Raw genomic sequence first — 13786 nt, 5'->3', positions numbered from 1 at the left:
ATTGTTGTATTCCTTTGCTTTTAAATTTTTTGAAATGCCTTTAAAATTAAGTATTTCTTACTCAGAGCTGATATTTAGAGCTGCTCGAGGCAGGACTTTTAAATAAAAGTCATATATTTAATTTATATGCCTCTGAATAAGAAATGTATTTTCCAGGGCAGTTTCAGCCTTTGGTAAGTTAATGTGTAATGTCTACCAATGTATCTGTGGCTGTTTTGTCCCTTTTGGAAACAAAATTCTTCGTGTCTGCAACCCTTGGTATTCTGTCACACCTGCATTTTTCTTGACCAACCATCACCTGCAGGAATTTTAAGGGTTTCAAAGCCTCTGGGAAGCAGACCCAACACCAAAGAAATGGGGGAAAAAAGATACGGCTAATTGAAAGTGTCAGATGATGACTTCCGACTTGAAAGAACTTTTCACTGGCTTTAGATGGAAGGCGCCGTGTTTCAGTGCTTGGCTTTCTCCGGCATGTGACTTGACACGACTTTGAAGAGCCATCCGCTGGTTACAGCGGCTGCAGAAGGAAAGCATTGTGCTCCCTGTTAATCGGCTACCCTCTCTCTGCCCCCGCACCCCCACCCCTCTTCTGATTACAGTGGTGCTTCATGCCCCACCTCCAACCAAGATCAAACGGGAGCTGCACAGCCCCTCCTCCGAGCTGTCATCCTGCAGCCACGAGCAGGCTCTCGGTGCTAACTATGGAGAAAAGTGCCTCTACAGCTATTGGTAAGTGGAGCCAGAGAAAGGCTGGCCGGGGAGGGGCCGTCAGGCCGACCGCTTCAAGGACACTTGAGCAGACACTCAGAGTAGCGCTCAATGTCGCCTCTCAGGGCAATGTCGTCCTCGAGGTGTAGGCCGGTACACACCGGGCCTTCGTGCCGCACATGAAAAGCCAAACTGTGAAACGGGCTCCACGGGGGAACTGAGTGCATGGGGTACTGAGCCCTCCTGAGGGAAAGAACCTTGAATACTGGGGTATTTGATCTGTGGCTTCCAGGGAGGGAATATATACTTCTTCATGTCTATCATATGTTAATGTGAACTTTAAGCACCAAAGAAGTAATCTTCAAATCAGAATATATGAAAAAGTCCCAGCGCCTGTGCCCTTTACTTAAGAATATCCAGGCCCCAGGAATGAAGCTTTAATTTTAAATCATTCTTTGCTGTAGAAGATAAACACAGATCTGCCTGGGAAAGGGGGAGAAGAGTCGTTAATTCAAGTGATGTTACAGCAGAAATGTATCTTCCACAGAGATTCTGACTACTTCCTGGGGACCCTGGAGTGCTTGGGAGAGGGGGCCAGAAACCCCCCAGGGCATAAACTCTGCCCCCCCCACCCCCATCCATCCCTATACACCCATACATGGAGAATGCTTTTAGAAGGGGGAAAAAGGAAACCGGAAACAGAGGCTAAAATTATCTTTGGGAAGAATCACTAGAAGTGTTAAACAAGTCCCTGTGACGCAGTGTGTTTGTCACTTTTCGGAGGTACAAATATTCCCTCGGGGCTGCCAGCAACTTAACTATGTTAATACTGTCATTTCCTGGCAACGTGGCCTGCAACCTAGCCTAGCCGTCCTGCTGGACCTGGTGACCATGCTAACGGCTTCGTCGCAGCTTAATGGTTCCTTCTCTCTTTCTGTTTACAGTGCCTATGATAGGAAGCCTCCCTCTGGGTTCAAGCCATTAACCCCTCCCACCACCCCCCTGTCACCCACCCATCAGAACTCCCTGTTCCCCCCACCCCAGGCCACTCTGCCCACCTCTGCACATGCCCCTGCAGCTGGCCCAGTACCAGGTGTGGGCCCTGCCCCCGCCCCTCACTCGCTTCCTGAAGCTGGACCACAGCAGCAAACCTTTGCGGTCCCCCGGCCACCACATCAGCCCCTGCAGATGCCAAAGATGATGCCTGAAAGCCAGTATCCGTCAGAACAGAGGTGGGTGCTGATCTGGGCTTCTTCCGCTGCCTCCATCCCCTCCCCTTACCCCACCGGGAGAAAGGAGCAGTTAGCCATGTTTACCAGGTACCTGTCAAGTTCTCATTGGGTTGAGGCGTCTTGTGAGGTAAGACGAATATAGGAATATGACCTGTTTATATAGCACCCTGTTTTTGAGTACTCCAGACAATTTACGAAGTAGGTAAAGGAGAGCTCGTTAGTACTGTCGCCCCCTTATGGAGCTAGAAGAGTGACTTGACCAGGATAGACAGTCTGTTGATGCTCATTGAGGGCCGGTTTCCTGGCTTCTCACTGGATGCTGCCTGCTAGAATCGCACCTTGGTTTATGCTCCCCACAAATACTTTATCAACATTCTACTTACATATCAGGGAAGATTGAATTGCAAAACATATTATTACTAATCCGATTTTAACACATTTTAACAGGAAATTAGCTAAAGACCTTATTTGTAATTACCTACTTTTGAGCTAGAAATCTGGTTTCACTCCAGGTAGGTTCTGGGTTCCTAATAAGGAAATTGAGGCATCAGGAATAACTTGCCCAGTCTTTCATTCGTCAAACTAAAGTGGAAAGGAAACCTACTCCACAAACACCAAGGTACCAGCCTTGTAAGTCCATTACCTGGATATTCTAAAATTTTGGATGCCTGTGGCCTTCCTTTATATAGAGTGTTCTGGAGCCCTGTCTTTTTATTTCAAGTCTCTCTGGGACATATAGGTGGGGAGTTGTCAGTGTTCCCAAGGGCTGCAAGATGGTGACAGTTGCATTTCCTCCTCTCTTTCTTGTTGTGCATTGGCTGGGTGTGGGGCTGAGGGGCAGGGGAGGGCGGATGTATGAGTATACCTTCCTCAGGCCTGGTCCAACCCAAATACCTCCCATATTTACGCAGGGGTCACTTTATTTCTAGATGAAACACAAAGAAGAAAGCAGACGTTCTCGTCTGATTCTGATCCCCTTTCCCCCTTGCTGTGAAAGTCACCCTAAAGAACTACGTAATTTGGCTGGTTAGTCTTTATTCCCCTAGTGAGGCCAAGAGCCATGGACACCAATGATACATAGGGCCCAAGGGGCGAGCGTTGACTCGGGGGCTGGCTCAGTAGTGGGCCTCGGTTACACCAGGGAGCTCATCTGAAGGAGAAGCTCCCACTAAGCTTTGCCAATTTATTACCTTGTTAACAGCCCTGCACTTCTTCAGGAGAATTCGGAAATTGGATTTTCATGTAAAAATTCCAGGTTGTGTGGTTTTGGTTTTTTTTAAGTTGGTGACTAATTCAAATTAAAAACAACAGCAACACTTTGCAGACTAAACAAAACTTCTCTGGGCAAAATCACTCTGCAAGGCTGCCAGTTGGTGCACTCAGGCCTGGATACCATTTTTATTTCAATAGATTTTTGGTTTTGTGTTTTTTAAACAGTATCTTTCTGATTTTCTGCAGGGATTATTAATTGAGGAGGAAGGATGAAGGGGGGGCATATATTTGGTATTTGAAATACTTAACAAACCTTGTATTTGTTATACTATGTGTAAAGGAAAAGTACTTCATATTAAATCTCTTTTATTCATGTTCCCCCTCAATCCCTGTTTCTTACCCAGAAGGCTTATGTAAGGAGAGTGTTTGTCCTCTTGTAGTCCTGGCAGACAGAAAGCCTTCGTCTCAGTGGTGAAATAGGTGTGTCACCAGGCTACCCAGCCCCCTTCCCCACAAAAGGAGGAGGTTTGATCCCTGAGATGTAGGACTCTCTGCCCTCAGGTGTCCAAAGAGAGAGAGGCAGGAACCAGAAACCACATGTTTCTTTTTGTGGGGGGGGGTTCCTCCCTGACATCTGCCTGTGTATCTTGGACTTACTTCCCCTACACTCTGCCATTAGGGGTATGGGTCTAGAATAAAAAGACCTCACACACACTGGGCTGATACACAGATCCTTGAGAGAACTGGGGTGAAGGGCAGAGTCCTAAATCGATAAACTAAGAGCAACACTGGGACACTTAGTCTTCTGCCCTAGGGCTCTGTAGTCACAAAGTCGCAAAGTTGCCAGTATACAGGAGTTCCCACAGGGGTTTATGAGAAATGCAGATTCCTTACTCTGCCCCACATTTTGAGTTGGTGGGTCTGGGGCATGGCCTGGATATGTTATTGTCACACTTTGAGAAATCATGGTCCAGCTGTTGCTTCTACCCCCATCCTTCCTCCAGCCCACGTTTTCCTTAAGCATCAAATACCCAGTACTCCTGAGTTTTGTTCTCATTGCCCTTGTCTATTACTAATGATGGTACCCATGTGCTATTTGTGTGATGCAGATTACATCAAAGACAAAACAAATGATTTTGCTTGTACATACTGGAGAGCACACGGAAAATAAGGCAACGTAAAATCCCTGGTCTGATCTTGTAAAAGTAATAGTAATCGCACTTGGGTATGATAACAAGCTTAATAATCCCACCTCTCATAATTATTATGCCAGCCTGAAATGGAGCAGATTACATTTTTTGGTAATTAGAGTTTGCTCTTTGCTAACTTTTTGTTTAAATGCAATCTAAGAATATTACTTAAGAAATAACCACCTAATAAAATATATGGTATTTTGCAAGATATGAAGGAAATAGTCTCTTTTTTTTTTAGATTTTATTTATTTATTTATTTAAAAGAGAGACAGAGAGAGCATGAGTGGAGGAGGGGCAGAGAGAAAGGGACAAGTAGACACTCTGCTGAGTACAGGGCCTAAGCCAGGGCCCGATGTGGGGCCCCAATCCCAGGACCCTGAGATCATGACCAGAGCCAAAGTTGGATGCTTAACCGACTGAGCCACCCGTGCACCCCAGGAAATAGTCTTATTTGAGCTTTTAACAATCCTCTAACCAAAGCAGAGTAAAAAACCCTCTTCCACAGATAAGACTATCAGGACTCAGAGCAGCTAAGGGACTTCCTAATGGTCACATAGCCAACTACAGGGGCCTGCATTTAGAAACCAAAGCATTTATAACTGTTATAACTGCATCATTAGTTTTGGTTATGATTTGGGGGGGGGTGGTAACATTCTCTTAAGCTATTAGAACTTTATCCTCGTTTTAAATTACAAAATCCTACTAAATTCCTATTTCACTCATCTAAACTCATGTTGTGACAGATATCTTTTTTGTTTTGCTCACAGTATGCCTTATCTCTGCAGTTGAATAAACTTTTTGAGGTTTAAAAACCATGATTTAGAACCTTCTCAGCCCAGTATCTTCCTTGTCCTCAGTGTATGTTGATAGTGATAGCAGTTTGCTAGGATTATACTTTAAACAAATAAAATATAATCTATTCAAAAGTACATTCTTAATGTACTATATAATCTCAGCATATAATTTTTCACAACTCATAGGTTATTTTTAGAAGATAAATACTGTGTTTGGAAGCCATGATTTATATTCGTGATTTCCTCCCCCTCGAGGAGGGAAAAAAAAAAAACATGTAATTTGGCATGTTGAGACATGTTCCATTTATCCTTAAAGACCAGCTGCTCCTTAAAGAGGAGGCGTGTTTTTCGTTCAGCCATCCTGATTTCAAAAGTTTTTTCATCGTACTGCTTACGATGTTTACATGGGCTGAGTGGAGGAATTTAGAAAATGTTCCTATATTATACCCATCGTACTAGCCAGGTATGATTTTGTCCTTTGTTATACCATTTCTCATTACATCTCAAGTTGGAGGAGTCCCCACAATTCCACGAAGAGGCTCCACTAGGAAATGTATCGTCTAAAAATTTGGGAATACACTGCTTTCTCACTCAGCATCAAGAAATGACAACATTTGGGGCACCTGGGTGGCACAGCGGTTAAGCGTCTGCCTTCGGCTCAGGGCGTGATCCCGGCGTTCCGGGATCGAGCCCCACATCAGGCTCCTCCGCTATGAGCCTGCTTCTTCCTCTCCCACTCCCCCTGCTTGTGTTCCCTCTCTCGCTGGCTGTCTCTATCTCTGTCGAATAAATAAATAAAAATCTTTAAAAAAAAAAAAAAGAAATGACAACATTTAAGACAGTACTGCTGGTGGAAGAATCCTCTGCTCCATGACACTCCCCAAGGGGTCTGCGTTGTCATAGGCTGTCCCGCTGAACTGATAGCCTAGAAAGCCCCAGAGTTATCAAGAAAGGGTCAGTTATGCAAATCACCTAACCTGTTCGAGAAAGTTCTCTCCCTCAGTGGTTATGATCAAATCTTCAAAGCTTAAAGGAATGAGCTCACATTTTGTGGAATTGTGATTTGACAGATAACTATTCATTCCCTAAAGATGCTGTACAGATTTAAGAGATTTAATATACTCTAGGCTTTCTGTCATTTCCACTTCCTCCCTTAAAGTCCATCCCGGATAAACTGCCGTTCATTTTTGTCCTCCAGGTTTTGTAGTTTTTAGAGAGGGAAGAACCTCACTATGAGTCATGTTTGTAGCCTGCCCTGGAATGAAGCGAATGTGTCTGACGCATCTCCTCTCCACGCACTGCTGTTAATAGCATGTTGGATATGGCGGCGCACATTCACTTTGGGATCCGAAACTGAGTTTCAGAGATACTTCATGGGATCGTCCTTGACAGACTGAATAATGTACTTCTAGTGGTTAGAGTGGGGGTGTTTTTAGTTTTGAATCTTAAGAGGGATTGTTTTTAGCATTTTACCCTAGTTATTTTGTTACCTTGTATCAAGCTAAAGGAAATTTTCTTCTATTCCTAGTTTATTCAGAGTTTTTAATATGAACAGATATTGAATTTTACCAAACATTTTTTCTGTCTGTTGACATCATCAAATGAATTTTCTCCTTCCATTTCTTAATGTAGTGAGTTACGTTGGTTTATATGAAACCAGCCTTGTCTTTCTGTGCTAAACCCAACTTATTTGTTATGTGTTACCTTTTTTGCATTGCTGGACTTTTTATTCTAATATATATTGAGGACTTCTGCATCTGTATTTATAATTGAGAATAATGTATAATTTTTTTTCTTATATCATTCTTGTTGGGTTTTAGCATTGAAGTTATTCTCATCAAATGAGTAAAGGGTGTCCTCCTTTTTATGTATACCAGAATAGCGCATGTGAAATTAGAATTCTTTATTCCTTGAATTTTTGGATGAATTTACCAGTAAAACCATTTGGGCCTGTTATTTTCTTTGTGAGCAGATTTTTAATTACCGGTTAAGCATCTTCACTTTTCTGGTCTTGCTCTGAATTTCTATTTAGTTGAGTGAATTTAAAAAATTACTTTTTCTGGGAATTTTTCCATTTTGTCTGAGTTTTAAAATTAATTGCCATAAAATCTCTAGTTAGTCCTTGGCAGACAATATCATTTGTCTTTTCAACAAATCAACTTCAGTTTTGCTCATCCTCTCTATTAGATGTTTTCTATTTCATTGATTTCTCTCTGCTCTTACTAAAATCTTTTATTCTTTCTACTCTCTTTCATTGTTTTTCTTTTCCTAACTGCTTTGGTTGGATGATTCACTCGGTAATTTTTTAGCTTTTTTTCTTTATAGTATAACATATAACCAAATGAAACTTCTCCTAAGGCTGGGGTGACCAGATACTCAGTTTGTCCCCGGTCACTTATGGTTTATGCCTAATGGAAGTTACTGCTCATAGCTTTCCTTTTTACTCCCCCAAATGTCCTGATTTGAACAATCAGTTATTTGATTTCCTTACCCAAGTCCTGCTTTAGCTGCATCCCTCAAATTCTGATTTAAATTAAAATTCTAATGTAATTTAAAAGCTCAGTTCTATGTGTTTTCTATTTTTTGTCTCAATCCTGTAGTTCTTTAAAAATATATTTCCTAATTTCCAAACATATGGGAGTTTTCTAGCTGTCTGGACTATATGATTTTTATTTAAATATCATCAAGAGAATATTTAAAAGTCGTTATAGAAACAGTATAGGCTCTGGAGTTGGGCCTGGGATTGAATCCCAGCTCTGCTACTTCCTATCTGTATGACCTCAGGCAGGCGCTTAACTTTGCCTAAGCTTTGGTTTCTTCATCGGAACATGGGAGAATGGTAGTTACTTACCACATAGAATCATCGGGTGGGTTAAATGATGTCATACTGGCACAGAGAAGGTGCTCAGTAAATGCTCACTTCTGTGACACTTTTTAAAGATCACTTTCATATTCCATAAAGGAATCTTCCTAAAATGATGCAGATACCACAGCTTAGAAATTTCTGTTGCTTCACTGGTTAAGGGTAAGTTTCTACCGTGCAAAGCTCCCTTTATCCCTAATCTTTTCATTATCAGACGTATTCGTGTCATTCAGGTAAAGCTAACTCTCTCACCAGCTGATAGTCTGCAGCCATCTTGTATTTCCATCCCCGTCCTTCTTCTGTGTTTGACGTTCGGAACTCAGACAAACATCTAGGCCTTTAAAGGGTATATTTTGTTCCTCATCTATCAATGTTTTATCACAGTTTAGATGGGCCAAATTTGAGTCGAGGCAGTGCTGACAGGCCTCACAGAGCCCTGAGAGCTTTTTCAGAGTTCTGTGGTATGCTTTTAGGGAGTGTTTGAGTTTTGTTGGGTAACAGTGTCTGGCTTTTTGTATACAGCAGGAAAGTAAACATTAGTGTGAAATAAAAGTGAATAAAAATCAGCATTTTCATTCTGAGAAAGGAGGGTGGAAATCAGGTCAGCAACTGGTGGACTCTGTTATGTGATAGTTTTCTCCCAGTTCCTGATGATCTCCCCTAGCTTCCAAATTTCACTTGTTTTGGGGGGTGGAGAAGAGGACATGGGCCTGTTGATGGTGGTGTTTGAAGGTCATGTATATTGAGAACTTAACAGCGAGCCAGGCCCTGTTTCATGCATTAGCTTTTGTAATCTTTACAACAAACCTTTGGACAGGTATCCTGGTTGTCCTTACTTTATTGACAAGGAAAATGAGCCTCAGAGCAGTTACGTAACTCCCCCAAGGTCACACAGCCAGTAAGTGGTAAAGACTGGGTTTCTGCCCAAGATCTCCTGCCATCGTAGCCACAGCCTCTTACCCGGCTATGCGGCCTCCCCGTTCTATCTTCTCGTAGCCTTAATGGAAACATTAAGTACGTGGTGTTGGTTTCTTGGCCAATTTTATGTATCATCTCCCAGCCGGCCTCTGAACCACGGCTACTTTACCTGGCACCCGTAGCCACTGTGTAGCCTTCGTCAAATCCACACTTTTCTCCTTTCTTCCTCTAAGCATTGTGTTTACTCTGTGTGTTGGCAGCAGAGACCGAAAAGGAAATGCAGAAAAAGCATCTAACGGTTTTCATAACGTAAACCAAATGTTGGTAGCGTGGGTGAGCTCTTGGGAGGAAAGGCGCTATATAAATCTGACAAATAAATAAATAACTGGTTCTTTAAATAAACTGGCACCGAAAAAGCCTTAATCCGTAACCTATTGAATTGAAGCTCACTCGATAGTCAGAAATCTCCTTTTGCTCACCAACTGTGAGCTCACTACGGCCCGGCCTGAGGAGTTCTGTTGGGATGGCGGGTGTGGGAGGGAGAAGGGAGGGGGGTGAGCAGGAGAAGGGGTGTGCGAGGCACCAAGCCGCTCCTCCACTGCAAATGGTTGCCTGCCTCAGTAAACAAGAGGCATCTTTGTCATAGCTGTATTATATATACAACACATTCTTAGATACTTCAAAAGGATTGCGGAGAGGGGAAGGGGGTTCAAATGAAGGTCAGTGAGTAAAGTTCACAGAATGTATTTTGAGGACAAGAACGGAATTACTTTACTCATCTCTGCAAATAAAAGCCATTATCAGCAGCAAGCTCTGAGAGAATCTTTCTCCAAAGACGTTGATTTTGTGACCTACCCTTAAGATCCTCTTTGCCATGCCACTCCCCCAAAGCAAACCAGGACAGGACCACCCCAATTATAGAATCCGTTCTGCAGATCCGAGGCCCCTGAGCTCCATGCACCCCTAAAGTGGGGCTTGGGGGAGGGGCAGAGGCGGCTGGCTGGTACCCATATGGATGTACCTTTTCCTGAAGGGGCCGCACCAGGCCGACTCTAGAGTTTCATTCTGGAAGGTGAGAAGCTCGGCACCGGGAGGAAGTGAAGGGCTTGGGCCTGCCAGCTGCAGAGGCTCTGGTTACAGAGCTGAGCGGGGCTGTGCCCTCTCAGAGCCATCAAAGGAAGTGATGTGTGGAGGTCACCTTTGAAGGTGCTGAGATGGCGGCAGAGCGGGGAGAATGTGGGAGATGGGTGCCTTTGTTACTGTTCCTGCTCGTATAAGGCTCGGTACTTTATAAAAATAAGGCCTTGAGAATATCTTCATCTTTCCTTTCTGCCCACTTCTTCAGAATTCTCTTCAAAAATTCAGGTTTGCAGTGTGCGGCTGCTGCCTGTATTCTAAATGTCAAGCCTAAACCCGGGTTTCAAATTTACACTTCTTCAAAGACCATGGAAGGGTTTCCTTAAATAACAGCAACCTTGAAAATCCGCATTCCTGATGAAGTTCCACAGTGATGCGTTCAGCGCCGCAGTGAAAGGCTCTCAACCCACCGAACTGATAGAGTTTGTACAACTTGTTTAATGCATTGGCCAGGCAGCCTCTGATGCCTTTGGTGTCTGGGATGAAAGGATAAGCGTATGTAAAGTTGTTCGGTGATCTTCATGTTATGACAGGATCTTACGGTACCGCTCTGGGTAAGGTAGCAGAGATTCACACCGAGCGAGTGCCATGCTAAACCCTGATCGAAACAATGTGTTATCTGCATGCAAATCTCTCCAGTTCAAGATTTTAAATCTCGATATCTGTTGGCCACCTGTTGCCACAGATTGATTCAAATCAAATTCAAATTATTTTATGAAAGCTATTCATAGGATTCAAGCTAAAATTAGAGTAAGACCTTAATATTACAGGATTCTATTGTTGATTTTAAATAACCCATTGGAATTCATTGTTGTAAATTTGTTACTTTTGAAATTGAACCTCGGCTCTTGCTTTCTACCTGGGGGCATATATTCACAAATGCTTTTCTTTATACACAGAGATGAGTGCCTTATACATATTTCATGGATCGAGACCTCACCTTGAGGGCTGCCATCTCTGACTTCTGCACCCATCCTCCCGAAGTCTGTTACTGCTTACAGCTGTGGTGCAAACCATGCTTTGTAGACATGACTTTATCATTCCAGTAGCTATTTTGATGCATCATACACCCCCGTGTTACAGATGAGGAGCCCGAAGCCAAGAAAATTTGCCCTCTATTTCTTTTCCTTTTACTATACTGCCCTTGCAACAGAGAAAGGGCAGTTGGTACGCTTTCGGATTTTTCTGACAGCTGAAGTATATTAATGCTACTCACTAACAAAAGGCTCTCATTGTTCTGTCTCATTATAAAGTAGTGTATATTGATTAAACTGTAGATGAGCAAAAACAGAAAATCCCCTAATATCATAACTAACAGAAGAGAAGCAGTATTCACATTGAGGTATGCAGATCTCACCAAGATTTGTATGACACCATACGTTTCCTAAATAATTTTTATTTTTGCCAAAGTTTGATGTTCTTTGTAACTATTTCACAGTAGTCAAACATATCTTTCCAGGTTCTTATATATTTGTGTATTACCTCATATCTGATTGTTGCTTCCAACTAAAGAACTGTATCAGAATGTGCGTAGCCAGTTCCCTTGTCCTTGTAGCTAGATCTCATCATATCTATGATTTCAGTGCTTTTTATGTGCCAGACACAGATCTGTTAACTACCTGTTCATCCTCCAGGTAACCAGCACAAACCTCTTCTATCTTAGTATTTTTTCGATCACTAATGAAGTTGAACTCCTTGTTTGTTTACGATCATCAGTATTTCTTCATTTGTGATTTTCCTATTTATATCTGTTACTCATTTTTTCCTACTGGGATATTCATTCTCTACTGATTTTTAGAAGCTGCTTATGTCAACAATATTAACATTGCTGTACCTGTTAGAGATTTTTCCCCAGCCTGCTTTGTTTTGGGTTTTTGTTTCTGATGTTTTCTGACTGTTAGAGGCATTCTCCTCAGTTTGTTTTCTTTTGATTTTGTTTCTGGCGTTTTTTGAACTGTAGAAATTTATACAATGAGGAATATCCATATTTATCTTGATGATCTCCACTGCTGGTGTGATGTGTAGAAAGGTTTTCCCTCACTTCAAGATTATATGTTTCCACATACATTTTCCTTGCCATTAAGGTTTCACATTGAAATATTGAATCCATAGGAAATTTATTTTGACATGTGGTATAAAACAGGGACCTAACTTTTCCCCCCACTAATTCGTTTAACTAAGTTAACAAGTAGTAAATTTTAGAATATACCTGACAGGTCTTGACTTCCCATTCGATTCCTTTGATACGCCTATCTTTCATTCCTTGTATTGCTGGGTTAACTATTGTGGTTTTAGAAAATTTGTGAATATCTAGTAGCTCATTACTTCTCTTCAAAAATTATTTAATATTTTAAATAAAGTTTAGAATCATTTTATCAAGTTGATTGGGAAGGCATTGCTTTTAAAGAATGTCAGCAAACCAATAGCTTCAAAGTCCTAAATATTTTCTCTTTAACTAAATTTTCTTTCTTTTTCTCAGAAAACAGTTTAAAGGTTTTATTCTTATATGGCCTACACATTTTATGATTATTCCTAGAGATTTTGTGGTTTTGATTGCTCTTATGAATGGGATTTTTGAAATTACATTTTCTAACTGGTTAATTTGTATTCTTTGGTCTTTAAAAGTTAATTCTAGCTATAACTAAAAGAAGGAACAAACTAGTAAATATATGTATATGTTAGTCCTATTTGCAAATAAGTGGTCTTGTATATTTAGACACATAATCCAGCCCAACTGTACAGATGGGCTGCATGAAATAAACATGCATGGGAGACAAGAGGCTACCGTGTCATTGCTTTGATTGTTTTTTTTTGCCACTCCCTGACTCAAGAGGTCTGAAATATGCCCTATAATTTTGGGAAGAGGGTAAAATGTTCAGAAATAACCATTAATAAGTGGTTTGCAGATAATTTCATTTATCTGAACTTCTAATTCCCAATGCTAACTCAGAGTAGGCATATATCATGTTCTTAGCTAAAAACTATAACTACTTTCTTCTTACAGATTTCAGAGACAACTGTCTGAACCCTGCCACCCCTTCCCTCCTCAGTCAGGAGTTCCTGGAGATAACCGCCCCAATTACCACCGGCAAATGTCAGAACCTATTGTCCCTGCAGCTCCCCCGCCCCCTCAGGGATTCAAACAAGAATACCATGATCCACTCTATGAACATGGGGTCCCAGGCATGCCAGGCCCCCCAACACATGGGTTCCAGTCACCAATGGGAATCAAGCAGGAGCCCCGGGATTACTGCGTTGATTCAGGTTAGCATAAAATCATGCCATTCCTTTCTTCGTTCTCTCATTTATCTGTATGGTCGTTATTGTCTTCTGTGTGCAGGGCTTTAGGGAATAGTTTTATAAAAAATCGCCCTCCAAGAACTTAGGAGCTAGTAAAGCAGACTTGTTTATGCGTAACTGAATACAAAACAAAACAGAAAAGCCATCCAATAGTAGGAAGTGCGGTAGGCATTCAGAAGTGGTGGGGAGCCCAAGCCTGAAGATCCAGTCATGGCAAGGCCCTTTTTAAGACCTATTATCTTAGGGTCACTGGGCCTAGGAATTATCATTTCTGCATTTTAGTCCTTGCCCCTAGCTTTATGCCTTTCCTTTTGAATACAGTAGACTCACAAACTCCCCATATGAGCATAAGGAAGAGAGTCTACACGTTGGATGGGATTCTTTCTATTCTTGAAATGAATGGTATTCTGAGAAAGCACCTAGTGTGTC

General features: G+C 41.9%; 1 protein-coding gene across 1 annotated transcript in view; it reads left to right on the top strand.

Moving 5' to 3' along the window:
- ETV5 (ETS variant transcription factor 5) overlaps positions 1 to 13786 on the top strand; it is a 57423-nt gene that overhangs the window by 26567 nt on the left and 17070 nt on the right. The window contains exons 6-8 of the mRNA XM_026497136.3: positions 600 to 729; positions 1653 to 1940; positions 13062 to 13321. Coding sequence (XP_026352921.2) covers positions 600 to 729; positions 1653 to 1940; positions 13062 to 13321 — 678 coding nt within the window. The remainder of the gene's footprint in view (positions 1 to 599; positions 730 to 1652; positions 1941 to 13061; positions 13322 to 13786) is intronic.

Source organism: Ursus arctos, unplaced genomic scaffold (genome assembly GCF_023065955.2).
Source record: "Ursus arctos isolate Adak ecotype North America unplaced genomic scaffold, UrsArc2.0 scaffold_4, whole genome shotgun sequence".
NCBI classification, from domain to species: Eukaryota; Metazoa; Chordata; class Mammalia; order Carnivora; family Ursidae; genus Ursus; species Ursus arctos.
The sequence above is the reverse complement of the archived record's forward strand: the minus strand, read 5'-3'. Positions and strand labels throughout refer to the sequence as shown.